Source organism: Phacochoerus africanus, chromosome 2, assembly GCF_016906955.1.
Source record: "Phacochoerus africanus isolate WHEZ1 chromosome 2, ROS_Pafr_v1, whole genome shotgun sequence".
NCBI classification, from domain to species: Eukaryota; Metazoa; Chordata; class Mammalia; order Artiodactyla; family Suidae; genus Phacochoerus; species Phacochoerus africanus.
Genome location: NC_062545.1, coordinates 147639447 through 147661823, shown reverse-complemented (window position 1 = coordinate 147661823; position 22377 = coordinate 147639447). Strand labels below are relative to the sequence as shown.

The window sequence follows — 22377 nt, the reverse complement described above, 5'->3', positions numbered from 1 at the left end:
ACGGCAATGCTGGATCCTCATAACCCACTGAGTGAGGCCAGAGATTGAACCTGCAACCTCATGGTTCCTAGTCTGATTCTTTTCTGCTGTGCCGCAATGGGAACTCTGTAAATTCAAACCTTAATCACATTCTATTTTAGTTCAACATATATTTATTGAGCATCTTTTACATTCAATAAACTACTGAGCAAGGACTATATAAAGATGATTATGATGGGACTTGGTCTCAAAAAAAAAGGTTTTACTTTTTGATTTTTAGGACTGCACCTGCAGCATATGGAAGTCCCCAGGCTAGGGGTTGAATTAGAGCTGCACTGCCGGCCTATGCCACAGCCACAGCAACATGGGATCCAAGCCACATCTGCAACCTACCCCACAGCTCACGGCAACACCAGATCCCCAAATGACTGAGCAAGGCCAGGGATTGAACCCACATCCTCATGGATACTAGTCGGGTTCATAACCCACTGAGCCACAGGGGGAACTCCCAAAACAATCATGTTGTAATTGGGGAAGAAAAATGATAATTTACTAAATTGTTCTAATTAGAGAGAGGTACTTTTGGCACTTCTGCCCATGTAGGCCCCCTCTGCTCTACACTTACCAGCTCCTTAGAAGAGAAGCCTACATACATTAACCTTGCTCCATGTGTACTCTGTGTTCAGGTATAAGAAGACCAATGGGGCAGGCCTTGCACCTCCCTCTTGTTTCTCCCACCCTTCTGTGCAGGCAGGTGGTGGGCAGTGCTCTTTGTGACACATGCAGCTATGGAAGTGGGAGGACCACTTTGATCTCCAGACTAAGCAGGCAGTCTATCAAGTTAGCTTGTAGTGAAGACAGTCCACACTGAAGGGGACTGCGTGTGCACGCAAGTATTAGTGAAAGGGTTCTTTGAGTCTTCTGGCTACCCCCTGTGAAAATGCTTCTTTGGGAAGCACCCAGGCATTCCTAAGTCCCCCACCAGACTCCTGTCATCACCCCAGCACACGGTGCTATAAGGGCCATGACATTTGGGAGTGAAGTGCCTGATGGGGAAGTAGAGAAGAGGTACTGTCCTGGGGCTGAGGGCAGCATCACCAAGAAAGCCTCTCTCAGAGTCTCAGTCAGGGTGGGTCAGGAGCTGCTCTTGGCAAGATCCCAGGAGCCTCCCTCATGGGCCGAAGCCTCCTGAAGCAGCTCCCTTTCTGCTTAGGACCAAAGAAGGCCACCACCACAGACGCACTGTACAAGCTGGAGCTGCCTCCCTCTGTTTCCGGAGGGAGCAGAGACTCTGGCATATGTTCTTAGAGAAAATGAGGTCCTGTTACAGCAGGTAACTGGGTGATGGAAAGAAGTTTAGGGGCTCCCAGGGATTTAAAAGCCAAAGGCTGGCCAGATTTGGGGGAAGAACATAAAACAGAGGTCACTGCATCTCTTGGGCTTCTGAAGACACAGGGATGGGAAGGCCTGACAGACGGGGCCAAGGCCAAGAGGTGCTAGATTTCCATGAGGTCTGGGAGAAAGGGGAAGTGTGAGCAGAGTTCTCTGACGCTCTCCCAGGCCTGGTCCATGGATACTGCCTGCATCTAGTGACAGAGGAATCAAGATCTCCTCTTCTCTCTGCTATCTGTCTGTCCTGCCCCAGGTAAACCAAGTCTCTGGCTCCCAAGAGCACGGGGGTCTAGACCACAGTATGTGCCGGGCTCCAGACACATTGGTTTGCTTGGAGTTGTGTGGGTGAGGGGCTGGAATGTTCTTGGGGATCTCAATGACTCACTGCAACTCTCTTCCATCTAGTGGGATGCGAGAGAGATTTGGGGTTAATCCAGCTCCAAGGAGCTATTGGATCTCCGTCATTTCCTGTGGTATAGGCCAGACCAGAGCTGCTGAAGGAGCCAGAGGACTACTTTAAAAACTTCCGAAATTGATTAGTGACCAGCACCGAAAAGAGTATAAATGAAAACCTGATGTAAACTAAAGTGTGACACTAATGTAAAGTATTGCTTTTATCACTGTTTTGGTGAAAACTGGATTAACTACGTGGTACAACCCGCACGTTTACCCTAGAACTTCCAATTTTTAATTCCATTGCAAAGCATCACATCCTCTTGCAAGCCATTTTTCCATAGTCACGAAAATGAAGGGTAACACTTTGTTTCTCCCTACCTTTTCAGCTTCATCCCATATCGCAACTTCTCCTAGAAAGTCTTCAGGTCTTGTTGATAAATTTAATTGAAAGGAGAAGCCAAATGTCGAGTAAACAGATTGCAAAAACTTCAAGCACCCTTTTATTTCTTCTTCAATCTGAAATTAAAGGAAGTGAAAAACTTTAAGAAGATACCAAGTTAAAGCCATTTATAGCATTAAAAAATTCTTCATGTCAGATAGAAAGAAAGCATGCTATTACTCTAGAGTACAGTCAATGGCACTGTTTGGGCTGTTCATCCTTTCTCTACTTGAATATTCATGGAATGCCCTCCAGGTGCCAGGTGCACACAGGCTGCCAGAGGCTCCCACAGTCCAGTGCAGATGAAGAAGCAGGCAAGGGTGCCTCACCGTGAACAGTGCACTGGGGAGAAAGGGCAGCTGTCCAGAGGAAGGGATGGCCAAGCCAAAGTCAGAGGATGAGTAGGAGTTCTCCATGGAGAAGCAGGAGCACCCCAAGGGTGCGGGACCAGAGGACAGAGGGGCAGACCAGGGTAGGACAGCCATGGGGAGCTGCCCGGGAGAGGGCAGAGGTGCACAAAGGGGAGGATGGCAGGCAATCAGGCTAGAGGTAGGCTGGGGTCAGAGAAAACAAGTGCTTTCAAAACCTGAGTAGCATCTGCACTTTTTAGCCTGAGAGCAACGGAAAACGAGTGGAGGTTTTAGCAGGGACTAACACAATTCAGTGTTCCTTTACACAATCAGCCATCACTGGGCTGGTTCTATATTTAAGCTATTTCAAATAAAGCTGCTGTGAACATGTGTGTATTAGTCTTTGTATAGACATGTGCTTTCTTTTTATCTTAGAAAAAGAAAAGGAGTAAGATGGCTGGGTCACATGGTGTGTATGTGTGTCTCATTTTTTAAGAGACTGCCAAACTGTTTTTCAAAGTGACTGTACCATTTTCTATTTCTGCAGCTAGTGTATGAGGGTTCCAGTTCCTCCACATTCTCAACACATGCTAGAGTCAGTCTTTTAAATATGAACCATTTTGGAGTTCCCACTATGTCTCGTTGGGTTAAGAACCTGACTAGTATCCATGAGGTTGCAAGTTCAATCCCTGGCCTTGCTCTGTGGGTTAAAGATCCAGCGTTGCCGTGAGCTGTGGTGTAGGTCTCAGACCTGGCTCAGATCCTCCATTGCTGTGGCTGTAGTGTAGGCCAGCAGCTGCAGCTCTGATTCTACCCCTAGCCTGGGAACTTCCATATGCAGAGGGTGTGGCCCTAAAAAGAAAATAAATTAAATAAATAAATAAATAAAAATTTAACCATTCTGATAGGTGTAGAATCAGCTCATTATGGTTTCCATTTTCATTTCCTTAGTGATGGATGATCTTGAATCCCTTATTCATGTGCTTCTTTGCCATATCTTCTTAGATGTATATCTTCTTCTGAATATATTCTTAGGTAAAGTGAATGGTCAAGTCTTTCTGCCCATTTTTTAAAGTTAAACTTTGTATTTGGAGGTTCATATGCAGTTGTAAGAAATAAGACAGTGATCCTTGTATTATTTACTCAGTTTTCCCTCATGGTACAAAACCACAGTATACTATCACACCCAGGATGTCAACAAAGATGCAAGAAGATACACAATCACCCCATCACCATGAGGACACTTCACAAGGCTGTTTTACATCCACACTGCTTCCCTCTCACCCTCACTCTTCCTGGAAACCACTAATCTGGTCTCCATGTCTATTTTTTTGTCATTTTAAGAACAGAATGGAATGGAATCAATGTAATATGAAAATTTGGGATTGACTTCTCTCATGCTGCAGAATTCTCTGAAGATTCACTCATTGCTTTTCAATGTCAATTCTTTGTCCTTTTTACTGCTGAGTGGTATTGCATGGGATGGATGTGCCACTGTTTAATCCTCTGAAAGACATTTGTGTTGTTTGCAGTGTTTGGCTATTAGTAATAAGGCTGCTATAAACATTCTTGTATAGATTTTGGAGTGAACATAATGTTTCCTACTTCTAGGATAGATTCTAGGACTGCAACTTCTGGGTCATACAGTAGTTGGATGCTTAGTTTTAGAAACTGCCAAATTGTTTTCCAGGGTGGCTGTACATTTTTACATTCCTAACAACAATGATGATTGATAGATAACAGTTTCACCACATACTTGCCATCATTTGATGTTGTCACTGTTTTTTATTTTAGCCATTCTAAAAGGTATGCAGTAATACTCTCATCGTAATTTTAATTTGCGTGTCTTTAATAATGATGTTCTTATATGCTTATCTGCCACCTGTATTCCTTCCTTGGAAAATGTCTGCTCACGTCTTTGGTCCATTTTCTAACTGGATTATTTTACTACTGTTGAGTTTTGAGATTTCTTTATTTTAGGTACTAGTTCTTTCTCAGATACATAGTTTGCAAATATTTTCTTCCAGTTTGTAGCCTGTCTTCCATCCTTTAATAAAGTCTTTCAAAGGTGAAAAGTTTTAAGTTTGATGAAGTTCGATTTATTGATTTTTCCTTTTAGGATTGTACTTTCTGGAGTTCCCGTCGTGGTGCAGTGGTTAACGAACCCGACAAAGAACCATGAAATTGTCTCTTTGAGGATTTAGGTTCGATCTCTGGCCTTGCTCAGTGGGTTAAGGATCCGGCGTTGCCTAAGCTGTGTAGGTTGCAGACACGGTTGGGATCCCGCATTGCTGTGGCTGTGGTGTAGGCGGGTGGCTACAGCTCCGATTAGACCCCTAGCCTGGGAACCTCCATATGCCTTGGGTGCAGACCTAGAAAAGACAAAAAAAAAAAAAAGGATTGTACTTTTGATGTCAAGTCTAAAGACTCTTTACCTAGCCCTAGATCCTAAAGACTGTCTCATACATTATTTTTTAAAGTTTTATAGGTTTTGCTTGTCCTATTTAAGTCCACTGTATCAGTCTCAGTTCTCCAGAGAAACAGAGATTTATTATAAGGCATTGGATCACACAGTATTAAGAATAAATCCCAAAAGAACCAAGAGAGTTAATGGTGTAAGTGCCAGCCCAGTTCACAGGCAGAAGGCTGATGAATCTGACTAGCATACATGAGGATGTAGGTTTGATCCCTGGCCTCACTCAGTGGGTTAAGGATCTGGCACTGCTGTGAGCTGTGGTGTAGGTTGCAGACATGGCTCGGATCCCGTGTTGCTGTGGCTCTGGCATAGGCTGGTAGCTACAGCTCTGATTACACCCCTAGCCTGGGAACCTCCATAGGCCGCAGGAGTGGCCCTACAAAAGGCAAAAAATATAATCACTCAAAAAAAGTAATAGGTGGAAATTAAAATATGCAGAGGACTTGTATGCTGAAATGAACAAGGAAATGTTCCTTCCTCTTCAATTTTCTGAACAGAAAGAATCTATGTTAATTTTTTTTTTCTTTTTATGGCCACACCAGCAGCATATGGAAGTTCCCAGGCTAGGAGTCAAATCAGAGCTGTAGCTGAGGCCTATGCCACAGTGACAGCAACACCAGATCCAAGTCGAATCTGCAACCTATGTCACAGCTTGCGGCAATACTGGATCCTTAACCAACTGAGCAAGGCCAGCAATGGAACCCACATCCTCACGGATACTATGTTAGGTTCTTAACCTCCTGAGCCAAAATGGGAACTCCTGCATTAATTCTTTAAATGTTTGATAGAATTCTTCAGTGAAACTATCTGATCTGAACCTGGAAATTTCTTTTTTGGGGACTTTTATTTTATTTTTTGCTTTTTAGGGCTGCACCCAAGGAACATGAGGTTCCCAGGCTAGAGGTCCAGTCAGAGCTACAGATGCCGGCCTATATCACAGGCACAGCAATGTCAGATCCGAGCCGCATCCGTGACCCACACCACAGCTCACAGCAACGCCAGATCCTCAACCCACTGAGGGAGGCCAGGGATCAAACCTGCAACCTCATGGTTCCCAGTCGGATTCATTTCCGCTGCACCACGATGGGAACTCCTTTTTTGGGAGTTTTAAAATTACACATTCTATTTTTTCATAGTGACAGGGTTCCCAAATGATCTATTTCCTATTGGGTAATTTGCAGTAGTCTGCTTTTCAAGAAATTAATCCATTTCATTGAAGTTGTTGAACTAATGTGTGTAGTGTTATTATATTCCCTTTATTATGCTTTTGATGTTTTCAAGGTCTTAGTAATATTTCCTACTGATTCTTAATATTGGTGACTCGTATTTTCTTAGTATTTTTCTTTTTCAGAAACAGAAAAAGATAGACATTTGTAAGTTTCATTAATCTTTTCAAAGAACCAGTTTTTTCTCATGTTTTTCCATCGTTTTTCTTTTTTTAATTTCATTGATGTCTGTTCTTATCTTTATTGTTTCTTTTCTTCTTACTGTCTTGAATTTATTTTATCCTTTTTTTCTAGGTGTTGTGATGGGAGCCTAGATTAATGCTTTCAGACTTTTCTTTTTTTTCTGTATAAGATATACATTTAGTGCTATATATTTATCTTTTAGCACTTCTTTTGATCTTACCCATAAATGTTAATATGTTGCATTTTCATTTTCACATTGATCAATGTAACTTTTAAAAAATTTCTCTTGTGGGAGTTCCCGATGTGGCACAATGGGTTAAGAATCCAACTGCAGGAGTTCCCATCGTGGCTCAGTGGTAATGAACCCTAATATCCATGAGGACACAGGTTTGATCCCTAGCCTCACTCAGTGGGTTAAGGATCCAGCATTGCTGTGAGCTGTGGTATAGGTTGCAGATGAAGCTCAGATCCGGCATTGCTGTGGCTGTGGCGTAGGCCGGCAGCTATAGCTCTGATTAGACCCCTAGCCTGGGAGCTTCTATATGCTGTGGGTGTGGCCCTAAAAAGACAGGAAAAAAAAAAAAAAAGAATCAGGGCTTGGGTCTCTGCACAGGCACATGTTTGATCCCTTCTGGTGAAGTGGGTTAAAGGACCTGGCATCACAGCTATGGCCCAGATTCAATCCTTGGTCCTGGAAATTCCATATGCCATTGGTGCAGTCGTAAGAAAAAAAAAAAATTTCTCTTGTGATTTCCTCTATAGATTATTTAGAAATGCGTTCTCAGTATCCAAGTATTTGGATATTTTCCTCTTAGTTTTTTTTTTTAAACTGATTTCTAGTTTAATTCCACTGTGGTTAGAAAAAAGGTTTGTATGATTTCTACTTTAAAAATTTGGTTGGAGTTCCCGTTGTGGCTCAGTGCATTGGGAATCCAACTAGTGTCTGTGAGCATGTGGGTTTGATCCCTGGTCTTGCTCAGTGGGTTAAAGATATGGTGTTGCCCCAGCATGGCTTGGATCTAGCATGGCTGTGGCTGGGGCATAGGCTGGCAGCTGCAGCTCTGATTCAACCCCTAGCCTGGGAACTTCTACATACCATGAGTGAGGCCCTTAAAAAAAAAAAAAGACCAAAAAATTTGCTTGAGGTTTTATGGCTCAGTATACAGTCCATCTTGACATATACGTCTTATGGGCACTTTCAACAGAATGTGTCTTCTGCTATTGTTGGGTAGAGTGCTCTAAAAATAACACTGAGATTCTATTGATTGATAGTGTGGTTGAGCCCTTCTGTGTCCTTGCTGACTTTCTCTCCAGTTTTCTATTGTTGCTGAGAGGGATAATAAGGTCTCCAACTATGTGGTAGATTTGTCTACTTCTCCCTTCATCTCTATCATTTTTGATTCACATATTTTGGAGCTCTGTTGTATGGTGTTTATGCATTTAGGATTGCCATATCTTCATGAGGGATTAACACTTTTATCATTATGTAATACCCTAACTGTCTTTGGTAATTTCCTCTAAAATCTACTTTATCTGATATTAATATAGCTATTCTTGCTTTCTTTTGATAAATGTTTGCATAATATATCATTTTCCATCATTTTACTTTCAACCCTACCTATAATTTTGTATCTGAAGTTTGTTTCTTGTAGGTAGCACATAGTTGTAACATTTTTAACCACTCTGCCACTCCATATATTTTAATTGGTTTATTTAAACCATTTACATTTAATATAATATTAGGACTTAAGTTTGCCCTTTTGTTTTTTACTGTTTTCTTCCTATATTCTCTTGTTAATGATTTCTGTTTCCTTTCCCTGCTTTTCTGTGTTAATTTAACATTTTTTTAGAATTCCATTATTAGTTATCATTTTTTAAAAAGTGTATCCCTGCGTACAGATTTTATTTTAGTGGTTTCTCTAGGTATTACACAACTTATCACAGCCTTTGAGTACTTTTTCACATCTACCCTTATTCTCCAACTTTTGCAAACCTCTGGTGACATAATTTTTTTTTTCCTTTTTTTAAGGGCTGCACCTCAGCACATGGAGGTTCCCAGGCTAGGGGTTGAATTGGAGCTACAGCTGCCAGCCTATGACACAGCCATAGCAATGCCAGATCTGAGCCACATCTGCAACCTACACCACAGCTCCCAGCAATGCTGGATCCTTAACCCATTGAGCAAGGCCAGGGATCAAACCTAGTCTGATTCGTTTCCGCTGCGCCATGATGAGAACTATTTTTAAATTTTTTTATTATGATTGATTTACAATGTTGTATCAATTTCTGCTGTACAGCAAAGTGACACACTCTTTTTCTTACATTATCCTCCATCATGTTCCATTACAAGTGACTAGATATATAGTTCCCTGTGCTATACATCAGGATCTCATTGCCCATCCACTCCAAATGCAACAATTTTCATCTACTAACCCCAGATTGCTAATCCTTCCCACTCTCTCCCCTTCCCCCTTGGCAAACACAAGTCTGTCCTACATGTTCATGATCTTTTGTTTTGTAGATCTTTCATGCCATGTTTTAGACTCCACATATAAGTGATATGATATGGTGTCTGTCTTTTTCTTTCTGACTTACTTCACTCAGTAGGAGTCTCTAGTTCCATTCATGTTGCTGCAAATGGCATTATTTTGTCCTTTTTATGGCTGAGTAGTATTCCATTGTACATATGTACCACATCTTCCTAATCCATTCATCTGTTGATGGGCGTTTAGTTTGTTTACATGTCCTGGCTATTGTGAATAGTGCTGCAATGAACATACGGGTGCATGTATCTTTCAGGGAGAGTTTTGTCCACGTATTTGCCCAGGAGTGGGATTGCTGGGTCATATGTTCTATATTTAGTTTTCTGAGGTATTTCCATACTGTTTTCCATAGTGGTTGTACCAATTTACATTCCCACCAACAGAGAAAGAGGGTTCCCCTTTCTCCACATCCTCTCCAGCATTTGCTGTTTGTTCACTTGTTAATGATGGCCACTCTAACTAGTGTGAGGTGGTACCTCATTGTAGTTTTGATTTGCATTTCTCTAATGATTAGTGATGTTGAGCATTTTTTCATGTGCCTGCTGACCATGTGTATGTCTTCTTGGGAGAATTATTTAGTTAGGTTTTCTGCCCATTTTTCAATTGGGTTGGTTTTGTTTGTTTGTTTGTTTTTCCATTGTTGGGTTGTATGAGTTGTTTGTATATTTTGGAGATTAAACCTTTATCGGCTGAGTCATTTGCAAAAACTTTCTCCCAATCTGTGGGTTGTCTTTTCATTTTTTTAATGGTTTCCTTTGCTGTGCAGAAGCTTTCGAGTTTAATTAGGCCCCATTGGTTTGTGTCTTTATTCTAAGAGGTGGATCAAACAAGATGTCTCTGTGATTTATGTCAAAGAGCGTTCTGCCTATGTTTTCCTCTAGGAGTTTTATTGTGTCTGGCCTTACATTTAGCTCTTTAATCCATTTTGAGTTTATTTTTGTGTGTGGTGATAGACAATGCTCTAATTGCATTTGTTTTGTGCAGTTTTCCAGTTTTCCCAGCACCATTTATTGAAGAGACTATCTTTCCTCCACTGTACATTCTTGTCTCCTTTGTCATAGATTAACTGACCATAGATGTTTGGGTGGTGACATAAATATTAGATGTTTTGTTTTACTATCACTGGTCACTGAGGTTCTGTTCATTTTATTTCAGTCTCTTCTCCTTGTTTTTCAGACTGTGCCATTTCTATTGGTGTCTTCAAGTTCACTGATTCTTTTCTGTGTCCCCTCCATTCTGCTCATGAATCCATCCACTAAGTATTTTATTACTTCTTGAGAAAAATATGGTAGTTTGTGTTTTTTTTTTTAAAATTTGTCCATTTCATCTGATTTGTCAAATTTACTGGCATAAACTTGTTCAAAATATTACCTTATTATCCTTTTAATATCTATAGAATCTTTAGTAATGTCACTTCTCTCAGTTCTAGTGTTTTTAATTAGTGACTTTTTTTCTCTGATAAAACTAAAGGTTTATGGTCCTCAAGGAAAACCAGCCTTTGGTTTTTATTGATTTTTTTTATTGTTTTTCTTTTTTATATCTCATGATTTCTGCTATGCTATTTTCTCTCTTTTGCTTACATCTCTCTCTCTCTCTCTTTTTTTTTTTTTTTTTTTTTTTGCTTTTTAGGGCTGCACCCTCAGCATGTGGAGGTTCCCAGTCTAGGGGTCGAATTGAAGCTGTAGCCACCAGCCTATGCCACAACCACAGCAATGTCAGGTCCCAGCCGCATCTGTGACCCACACCACAGATCATGGCAACACCAGATCCTTAACCCACTGAGTGAGGCCAGGAATAGAACCTGCATCCTCATGGATGCTAGTCAGGTTCGTTTCTGCTGAGCCATGACAGGAACTCCTCTTCTGCTCACTTCTGATGAAACTTGCTCTTCTTTTTCTAGTTTATTAAGTAGAAGTTGAGATTATTGATTTGAAAACATTCTTTTCTAATGTAGACATTTAGGGCTCTAAGTGTCCTCTAAGTACTATTTTAATGGAATCCCACAGATTTTTACATACTGCATCAAACTATACTATTTTAAATATATTTACTATTTTAAAAGTACTCCATTTAAAATATATGGAATACTTCTCAGCCACAAAAAAGAATGAAATAATGCCATTTGGAGGAATATGGATGGACCTAGAGATTATCATACTAAGTAAAATAAATCAGAAAGAAAAAGATACATATATGCTATCATTTATATGTGGAATCTAAAAAAATGATCCCAATGAATTTATATACAAAATAAAACTAGACCCACAGACATAGAGAACAACCTTATGGTTACCAAAGGGGAAAGGGAGTAGGGGAGAAATAAGTTAGGAGTTTGTAATTCAAAGATACAAACTACTATATAAAAAAGAAATAAACAATGCAATTTATGTCCCAATGTATAAAGAATAAAATTGCCTTTACTTTTGCTGTTAGTTATTGTTAAAAATAATTTGAAATTGTATCAAACAAAAGTTTTAATTTTCAGAGAATTTTGTTCCTTTATAATAAGTTATGTTTGGGAAAAAAATTCCCTGTCAAGAGATTACTAATGTATGACCCAAATTAAAGAATCACAAAATGTTGGCGCTGAATCAGGACCTCAGCTTATTTCACTCGGAATGACCAAGCGAAGTGTCCAAGGCTTCCTATTGACCAGGAATTCCTATTGACCAGGCTTCACTTCTATTGCTGCTTACCTGCTCCACTGTGCAGAAGATGTGTGCATCATCCTGCTGGAAGCGCCTGACATGGGTCAAGCTGCTCAAAGTTTCTGACAGTTCATTCCTATGAAGAACTCCAAAGTCAGCAAATCTAATAGGCATTTCCCTCCAAGATCGCGGACGATGGGCAAACATCAAGCTAGAAAAGATGCAGCAACATACAGATTTTGCTTAGCACTGAAAAGATTAAGTAGTTATTTGTCATTTTGACACTGGTCCCAACTTTTTTTCTACAACTGTCTACATATCTGTTTCTTCCAAACTCTACTCATGGGCTCCCAGAGGAAATGATCTGTGCCTTAATCACCTCTGTATTTCTAGTACCAAGCACTCAACTAATTTCCTCTGTAAAATTAAAGACCTCTTCTGCAGAAAGCACTCCTGGCTCCCATATTCCATCACCACCAAACCATGTGGTCCTGCTTCCTCATTCTGAAACCTGAAGATACAAAATTACACTGCACTTTTGTTCAGCTTTCTTATAATTATATTGGAATCACAGGCTATAGCTTCAAATGTTATCCAATGGGAAACTTAGTTAAGATATTGTTAATACAGGTGTTTTAAAGAAAACTTAGTTAAGATATTGTTAATACAGGTGTTTTAAAGAATGCAATGCACTAGATTAGCATCTACCTTCTGTTTAAAACAGGAATAGAATGTTTATATATCAGTTTTCACAAAATTAAATATAAATATATATTTTTTTCACATCCCACCGTTATAAAGTTGAATTTCTTTTAGTCTTTACTGAAAACGGCAAAGAGCTTTTTTCAGTGTTCAGGGGTTTGTTTTAATTAGTTACCTTCTAAGGTCACTTTATTTGAAACTATATATGTTGATGATATAAAGCTAGAATAGTTGGGATATTTTTTTATGGAGAATTTACCTGTTCACTTTCAGTTGTAAAATCTGCTTTTTCTACAAGGTTGAATTTGCATATCATGCAGCTTTAGGATAATTACAGTCTTTCATAGACTCTAAGACAATATGACTATATAACGTACCACTGATTATATTATGTACCACTAAGAAAATAACCATTAACTAAATTATGACATACTGCTTAGGTGCCAATTGTAAGATGCATTCCAATTTTAGGGATGTGGAAATGTAGGGGAAAAAGGTATCTTGAAACCAGTGAAATCTGGAGTTCCCGTCATGGCTCAGTGGTTAATGAATCTGAGTAGGAACCATGAGGTTTTGGATTCGATCCCTGGCCTTGCTCAGTGGGTTAAGGATCTGGTGTTGCCGTGAGCTGTGGTGTAGGTTGCAGATGCAGCTCAGATCCCGCGTTGCTATGCTTCTGGTGTAGGCTGGCAGTTACAGCTCCGATTAGACTCCTAGCCTGGGAACCTCCATATGCCACAGGAGCAGCCCTAGAAAAGGCAAAAATACAAAAAAAAAAAAAAAGAACCAATGAAATCTAGTCATTGATTATGACCTTACTGGTCTTGTTATAATCAACCCAAATAAGATATAAGAACTAAATGTTCTGCAAATATGTATAGAATGAAGTGTATTACTATTAGGAAGAGAAATATTATAATAATTTATAAAGTTGATATGGAATATTATCCTCTGAGAAAATAGTAAATGGCTTCCAGCTAACATTCCAAACCTGCCAAACAGAAACCATATTTTAAAAATAAAATTCATTCTCCAGAATGAAATAACTTGGTAAAGATGATTTCTAATCACCACTCTTCAGATTAAAGGAATCGCTTAATTTCAAAAAATAAAATAATATTAAAAGTTAATTGTGATGAAGTATGTTATGTGCTAATATGCACAGATCTGTTTCTTCTTCTTCCTTTTTTTTTTTTTTTTTTTTTTTGGTAGCTCTTACAGTATATGTAGGTTCCTGGACCAGGGACTGAACTCACGCCACAATAGTGACCCTGGCCACTGCAGTGACAATGCCTTAACCCACTGCACTATGAGGGAACTCCCTGCTTCACTTTTTTTTTTTTTTTTTAGGGGTCGAATAGGAATTGCAGCTGCTGGCCTATGCCACAGCCACAGCAATGCCAGAGCTGAGCTTCACCTGCAACCTATACTACAACTCACAGCAATGCCAGATCCCCAACCCACTGAGTGAGGCCAGGGATTGAACCTGCATCCTCATGAATACTAGTCAGATTCATTTCTGATACACCACAACAGGAGCTACTCCTGCTTCACTTTGAACACTCACCAGTGCCCTGGACAGTTCATGGGTTTAAGGGCAAAAGTGTCCTTGTCAACATCAAAAGTAAACATGTTCTCTCTGTAGTGCTGCCAGTGTCCCGAGTCTTCCCAGAGCTTACTGCTGTACATGTTGGGGGATAGCACTTCTGTGAAGCTGCGTTGGTGGTATTCCTCCTAAAGGAGACAAGTGTAGAAAGCTACAATCCACTAGGATAGATCACATTCCAGGCAAAGTAACACTGTGAACAAAGGATTTTAAACTCAGGATTATGCCCTACACTAATTCATGGCTAATGCGCCCCTGGTTTTCAGGGCATTACTTTATAGATAAGGAAAAAAATTCATGTATGCTCAATATAATTTTCACATTAATATATTTATTTTAGGAGTTGCTGTCGTGGCTCATCGGAAACAAATCTGACTAGCATCCATGAGGACACAGGTTCAATCCCTGGCCTCGCTCAGTGGGTCCGGGATCTGGCGTTTCTGTCAGCTGTGGTGTAGGTCGCAGACGAGGCTCGAATCCCTCGTTGCTGTGGCTGTGGCATAGGTCGGCAGCTGTAGCTTCAATTTGACCCCAAGCCTGGGAACCTCCAAATGCTGCGGGTGTGGCCCTAAAAAGACAAAAGACAGGAAAAAAAAAACCCAAAATACATTTATTTAATAGTATATAGTAACATAGTATGTAATGTTTTAATTCTTTGAGAATTAGTAACTGAAATACTATGTATATATAAACTTTTTATAACTACAAATTTCCAAATCCTCCTACATTCTAGACAAACAGCAGCTTTTTTTTTATTACTTTAGAGGTAGAATGGCTTTATAATTCAATAAGCCTGAATGCCATGATGCATGTAAATTTGCAGTTTTGATCTACTTAGTTTTAAGTAGAAATAAAGTTGGGAATTTTGATAAACAAAGTCCTACTGTATAGCACAGGGAACTATAGTCAGTATGACAAAAAAAAAACCATCATGGAAAAGAATATAAATATATATATGTATAACTGAACCACTTTGCTGTATGGCAGAAATTAACACAACATTGTAAATCAATGACACTTCAATAAAAATTTAAAAAATAATACAAAGTTGGGAATTTTAATTCATACCATTTTAAGCAGTTGCTATCTGCTAAGTCACAAGCTGGTTTCTCTCCCTCTCCCTATCAATTAATAGCTTCTGAACTCAATTGCTAGGGTCAGAAAAAGAGAGTCATGATTCTAAGCACAGTTATTCTTTTATTTTAACTTTGCTGGGTTTTTTTTTTTCCTTCAAGATATTGATCTGATGATCTTTGTTCAGTGATTCTTAGATTTTCAACATTTGTTAATCATTTAATGGGCATCCGGCATAAAACTAGATCACCATATCTTAGCTAAGTAATAAAAATATACTTTTTACAATTAAACACATATTTCAAAATTGCTAACGAGAATAGTTTTGAAATATGGTGACTATATTATTTGTCACTCTTCAGCAGAGCATCTTTTCAGTTGAATCGTGAATAGCCTGCATCTCAGTCACCTAGTAAGCTTCTTTAGCTATCCTTTGTTCTTACCAAATTGGAAAGTTTCAACAGAATTATAGGTCACTCTGATTGGTAGTACTTATTTGGTGGCTAAGTCAGAGGGCTATATGTATTCAGATCAAATAAAGTCTCAGAACTTAAAGGGGTTTCTGTACTTTGGTTTGTTTTTACTAGAGATTATTTTAAAACTTAGCTCAGGAGATAGTAATCAACAGATTTTTAAATCCACCCTGGATACAGTCACATCAGGAATCTGTTTTGTTGAGGTATTTGGGAATGATTTTAAATTATGCCCTATGAGGGGAAGTGTGATTATGTCTACAGTTTATTTTACACAGTTTAGCAAAAACAAAAACTACTGCATTTGCTAATAAAATGCATACATATATTATATGTATACTGCCTATTTCTATATGTTATGATATACATATGTGATATATAGTGTTTTGTCTCTTATACGTGCACACATGTAAATAAGAGACTAACCAAGTAGGAAAATATTAACAAATGATGAATCTTTATGAAGGATGCAGGGATGTTCACTGTCCTACACTTTAGCTTTTCTGCAAATTTGAACTTTTCAGAAGAAAAAGTTAGAGAAAATATATCTGAATCCATGTCATCAATTTCTTTCTCTAAAGAGTCAAGACAATCAAGTCTGGGAAAAAGCAAAGTCATGATGACTGAGGACTGAGCATCTACAGCTCAGTCTGGTCTGAAGAAATCCTGAAGGCTTATTCTGAAGATTAAAAATCATATTTCATCCCAGAAGTAATGATGTCAGGCTACTAAAGGTACTGAATCTCCACCTGCATCTGTGAACTGGCCACCTAAAATAGCACCTAAATATCAGCATCATAGAGAAATTCTTTTAAGTCACTTTTTAATCACAAGAACTAAAGAAATTCCACTTAAACAACTCTTTCCGAAATCACACTAAAATAACAGTTTTAATAAAAGAATAAATCTACGAGGTCAAAGAGATGAGGAGAGGAGATGTCAGCTATATACTTTAGAATCCAGAAAGGAGAAGAACAATGGCCTCAGAAGAACTGGGAAAGCTGAAACTTTATGGGAGAATCCCAGATGCAAGCCTGAAAGCTTCTCTTTTTCCCCTTTCCTATTTGCCCATTTCTGCTCCCCTCTAACCTAAAAAGAACCTAATTATAGGAATGAGACCACTAAGCAACTGAAACCAACTCCTAATCTATGTTCTCCTGCGGGCACACCACGCCTTGTCTAAGCTGTCGATTCTTTTCCTAGTAAAAAGAAGTCCTATTTCTCCACCTCCAAAAGCCCCCTTAGAACTCCAGCAGGAAAATCACATAGGCAAGATAACATCTGAGGAGTCAGCCAGTCGTTAGGCAATGGAAAAAGATGCAGAACCCAAACTCCTACCTTCGTGATTTACTGAGATTCTCCCCCATCCCATATTTCCCTTTAAAAGTTGTCATGGGAGTTCCCGTTGTGGCTCAGTGGTTAACGAATCCGACTAGGAACCATGAGGTTGCAGGTTCAGTCCCTGCCCTTGCTCAGTGGGTTAACAATCTGGCGTTGCCGTGAGCTGTGGTGTAGGTTGCAGACGCGGCTCGGATCCCGCATTGCTGTGGCTCTGGCATAGGCCAGCGGCTACAGCTCCGATTCGACCCCTAGCCTGGGAACCTCCATATGCCACGGAAGTGGCCCAAAGAAATAGCAAAAAGACAAAAAACAAACGAACAAACCAAAAAAAAAAAGCTGTCAAGGCTGAACAGAATCTTAGGAGGTGGTCTCTGGGCATGAGCCCAGCATCTCCTCAGAAGGCCAGCTTTTCTGATTGAAACATTTTTCCTTTTTACTGACACTTGTCTCTCAAATTATTGGCTTAAGAATGGCAAGCAGCTGAACCTGGGTTCGGTTAAAAGACTATTCCATGTAAATTGGTACAACCACTATGGAAAATAGTATGGGAATACCTCAGAAAACTAAATATAGAACTACCATATGATTCATCAATCCCACTCTTGGGCACATACCCAGACAAAACTCTCATTGAAAAAGATACATGCACCCATATGTTCATCACAGCACTATTCACAATAGCCAAGACATGGAAACAAACTAAATGCCCACCAACAGATGAATGGATTAGGAAGATGTGGTACATATGTACAATGGAATACTACTCAGCCATAAAAAGGACAAAATAATGCCATTTGCAGCAACATGGATGGAAGTAGAGACTCTTATACTGAGTGAAGTAAGTCAGAAAGAGAAAGACAGACACCATATGACATCACTTACATGTGGAGTCTAACACATGGCACAAATGATCTATCTACGAAACAGAAAAGATCATGGACATGTAGGACAGACTCAGGTTTTCCGGGGGGAGGGGGAGGAGGGAGTGGGATGGATTAGGAGTCTGGGGTTAGTAGATGAAAACTGTTGCATTTAGAGTGGATGGGCAATGAGATCCTGCTGTATATCACAGGGAACTATAAATCTAATCACTTGTGATGGAACATGATGGAAGATAATGTGGGAATTATATATATATAATGTATGACTTGGTCAAATTGACAGAACATTGTAAATCAAATAGATCATAATAATTTTTTTAAAAAAGATTCACACTCAAAAAAAAAAAAAGCCTATTCCAGACTTCACATTTTTAAGGTATTGTTCCTGTCTTCTGTATTTCAGCATTTCCAGTTAAAATTTCATTTAGGAGTTCCTGTTGTGGCTCAGTGGAAACAAATCTGACTAGCATCCATGAGGCTAAATCCCTGGTCTTGCTCAGTGAATTAAGGATCTGGTGTTGCCATGAGCTGTGATATGGGTCACAGACGATGCTCGGATCCTGCATCACTGGACATGGCTGCTGCTCTAATGGTAACCCTAATACAGGGGGCTTTGGGTCAAGTGGGCAGAAGCTGAAAGGGCCTTAAAGAACTGTCTGTGAGGATTTGAACACCAGTAAGGAAAATACTATTGAAAGTTGAAGAAAAGAGGACCCTTGCTATGTGGTGCCAGAGATTTGGTAACACTGTCACCCCAGATAACATGGAAACCAGAAGGAGTCCCAAAGAACTCAGATTTAGCTGGAGAAGGTCCAGGCAGAACGTGGAAAGGGACAGCTGACTTCTAGCCACTTGTGACAAAATACAGGACAGACAGAAACTAGGGAGAGCACTATTACATTTCTGAGCCAAATTCAGAGGAATACAAAGATGGCAGGACCTACTGGATTCAGAAATAAACCTTTCTCATCCCCAGATTCTCCCAGCAAAAGACTCACGAGACTCTTCAGGACAAAGGTAAAATTCAGATTTACAATTTTAAGGTAAAGTTCTTAGAAGGTGTGGCCGCCTGCCCTTTGCAGAGACCTCAGAAAGAGCTGAGTACCTGCTGGGACTTCTAAGAGTCTTGAGACAGTGCCTTGCACACCCAGTTAAGGATGAAGGCTTTTACATTTTTAAGTATTATCTGCCTCCCAGGCATCCCTTGGTAGAGAAGGATCTGTCTTAGAAAGAGATATGAGGGTGGCTTTATCTAAGCATTGATTATAAACATGGTATGTAAAAGGCCCCCCCTAGGGATTATACTAGGTTGGAGAGAAAGAAACAGAGACAGCATAAAGAGATGAGGTCTCTGGACCCCTAACCTTCTCAGAAGGAACTGGGTTGGGAGCACTGAGAAAGCTGCTCAGAGGAACGTGTGGGCCACTTCTTGTGGGAAAGGGAGGATGACTTAGAACCAGAGACCAGAGGAACACAACTGAGTCCTAAGCAACATGCATTTTCTGACCCTGAAGTAGAGGTGTCAAGAGGTGTCAAAAGGTCTATAGACTCCTAGCAGTTCCTCTCCTGATTCTGAATGGGAATATTTACTGCATCCTCTCCATCATCATCTTACAATGGGGGAGGGTGGCCCACAGGTAACTTATCTCTTTAGTTCACAGGCCATGTATTGAAGAGAACTGCCCTCAATATTCTCTACCTGAGGGTCACACCTGGGGAGCTTCATCTGCACCCAGACCTAATTCAGATGACAAATTACTAACTTCTGAGCTAATGTGGTAAACAGATGAGACTTGGGAGAACTTTCACTCAGCAGTCGAACACAGTCAGAGAGCAGAACTGACTCTCCTCCAGTCTTTGGGGGATGGGGAGACAAATAACCACCAGATGGTCAGCTGAAAGCCCCAGGGGCCAGGCCTTAGAAATAGGGATGAGTCCGGAGGGCAGCCTGTGTCCCATCCAAATGGAAGCCCAGCCCTGACTCAGCTGTCTCTGGATTGAGTGACAAGCCTTCAGTCCCGGCAATGGGTAAGTGCTCTAGCAGGAGAAAACATCCTCCAGAACCTCTGCAGTTGTTTTATATACAATGTCTACCACAGAATAGAAGATTATGAGATGTGGAAAAAGGCAAGACCATATAGCAGAAAACCAAGGGAAGGTGAAGTCTCTTGAGATTTTTTTTTTTTTTTTCATGGAAAGGCTGATTTCTTCAGACAAGAATATCTGGGAGCTCAAAGTTCTTTACCTTAACTGTGTCTGCCAAACATTCCCATTCCAGGCCTCAGAGACCCACTCCTTCCCACAAATGCCCTTACCTTGGCATAAGAGACCACTGGGCTTAGGTATATAAATGGCCATACAATTCTGCACCCCATATGATCCGGCCTTGGGCCAGATCATCAGCCATGTCTGTCTTGCATCTATAAAAGATAAAAGATTCCTTTCAGGCCACCACAGAGGCTTTCTGTCTATTCTCCACACATTCCACCCCCAACTCAGGAAGTTCAGGGTGCCAGGAGCTGTGCTGATTTTCCAGCAAAGACAGCATATCCCAAACAGTAGCCATAAAGATGGCCATTACCACCTGCTAAAGTATGAAAACCTTCCGTGATTCTTCAAGACTCATCTCCCTGCTCTCTGATCTCCCTCCAATGAATGGTTAAGCACTGGCCAGTCCCTATGGAAGGTATGCAGCCCAGGAGATAGAGTCCATGGAGGTCAGCCTCCAGGGACACAGCCAAGAGAAGGAAGAACAGTGAGTCAGAGAGTAACCAGTGAGGCCGTGGATGCTCTCAGGAAGTGACTGCAAAAGGCATTCCCCCAGACAGAGGGTGAAGCAAGGAAAGACACAAGTTAGGAAAGAGGGGACTCAGCACAGGAAAGATAGGGGAGTAGCCAGGGTGATGACAAAAGCAAGTCCTAAGACATCAGTTGCCAAGAATCTTAGCAGCAAGTTAATTCTGGAGTGAGAGGACCAAATTTTGAAAAAAAAAAAAATACTTAAGAGATTACCTAGGAATCATTCAGAATATGCTGCAAGGAGTCTCAGAGTTTTGTTAGAAAGTTGAAGATGAATTAGTAATAGGCACATAGACAACTGAGTAAATGAAAATTTTAGGTAATTATTAATTATAGGAAAGACAAAAAATGTACAAGGAAGGAAATGTAATCCTAACAGTCCACATGGACCATCTCTGAACAATAGCTATGTAATCCTAATGAAGACTTTCTACTCTATGAACTTGTAATACATAAGCCTATTTTACAAAGTTGTTTTTGCACTCATTGCTCTGGAGCTGCCAAATCAGCCAGGAGTCACATCACAGACAATGGAGAAGCAACACTTCGTGGTTTTGCATCCTGTGCCAGGATGAACACCTCTTCCTTTCTTCTCTTTCATAGGGAGCTCCACGCCTGGTCTAAAGTTTATCTTTGTATCACACATGGTCTAGAAGCTCATGTGGGCAAGAGGTACATTTAATGAAATCCAAGAATAAATTTATTTAGGGGAATAAAAATTATCTCAATGTTTTTAGCAGAAGCCACAATGCAGCATTTCTCTTTGAGGTTCAAAACTCTTAGTATTATTAAAATAAAACAAATGGAAATGCCTGGACATTTTACAATGAGAGAAAATAGTAAACTATAGAATTGGATAAGTATAGAATATTTTAAAAATTAACTTACTCGTATGAAATCCATAAGTGTATTATAAATAAAGGCTCCTCTGGGAAGAAAGAAACAGCTTCCGGGACTCAGATCATGGAAAAAGAAAAGTTCCTGTTCCTAGATTAAAACAATAATTGCATTTCAAATTTCACTGTTGTTGCTTAACATTTACTGTACACATAGATATGCTAGGAATAAAACATATACTTAGTTACTTCCAATTATTTATTTATTTATTTTTGGCTTAGGGCTACACCAATGTCATATGGAAGTTCCCAGGGTAGGGGTCCAATCTGAGCTGCAGCTGCCAAATTACACCACAGCCACAGCAATGCCAGATCCTCAACCCACTGAGTGGGGCCAGGGATTGAACCTGCATCTTCAGGGATACTAGTCAGATTCATTACCACTGAGCCACAACTGGAACCCCATCATTTTCAAGTCCTAATGCTAGCATTCCAAAGTCCCTCAATACTTGGATCTAACTATATGTAACAGCACATGTAAAATTACAATTCATATTTATGATTACTTAACTCTGAATTTAGCTTTTATTTCACCTTTTATTTACTGCTGATTTCTTACTTGGCACCTTGGAGTATGGCTCTCATGGGGAGACAACATGGCAAAAAGATCAGAAAAGTTCATTGCTGGAGGTGGGCTCTAAGTGATGGTGACATCAACATGGCTGTCATACTGAGAGCCTGCCCCAGGTGGCCACTGCCACCCAGTGTCCATCCTCATGTCACACTGCGTGGCGACCCAGCAGGGCCGAGTTCCACAATCAGTTACCTGGCTCAATCAAGTAACACAGCTCTCAGGTGGCAGAACTGAGAGTTACACTCAGGTCTGCCTGCTTGCAAATCTTTATTTCTCCTCTGCTTCCCAAGTACAATGTACATTACCAAGTATACACGCTCTTAAAAAAAATTATTTTTATTGCAATAAAAATGAGAAAAAGGTGCAACTGTTTAAATCAAACGAAAAATACAAGAAGGA

The 22377-nt window shown here is 40.1% G+C and overlaps 1 protein-coding gene across 1 annotated transcript in view; it reads right to left on the bottom strand.

The window, feature by feature from the left end:
* TARS3 (threonyl-tRNA synthetase 3) overlaps positions 1 to 22377 on the bottom strand; it is a 54346-nt gene that overhangs the window by 9993 nt on the left and 21976 nt on the right. Inside the window, exons 10-13 of the mRNA XM_047766892.1 lie at positions 21397 to 21495; positions 13902 to 14068; positions 11681 to 11843; positions 2146 to 2283 (exon numbers count right to left, since the gene is read on the bottom strand). Of these exons, the coding sequence (XP_047622848.1) occupies positions 2146 to 2283; positions 11681 to 11843; positions 13902 to 14068; positions 21397 to 21495 (567 nt within the window). The remainder of the gene's footprint in view (positions 1 to 2145; positions 2284 to 11680; positions 11844 to 13901; positions 14069 to 21396; positions 21496 to 22377) is intronic.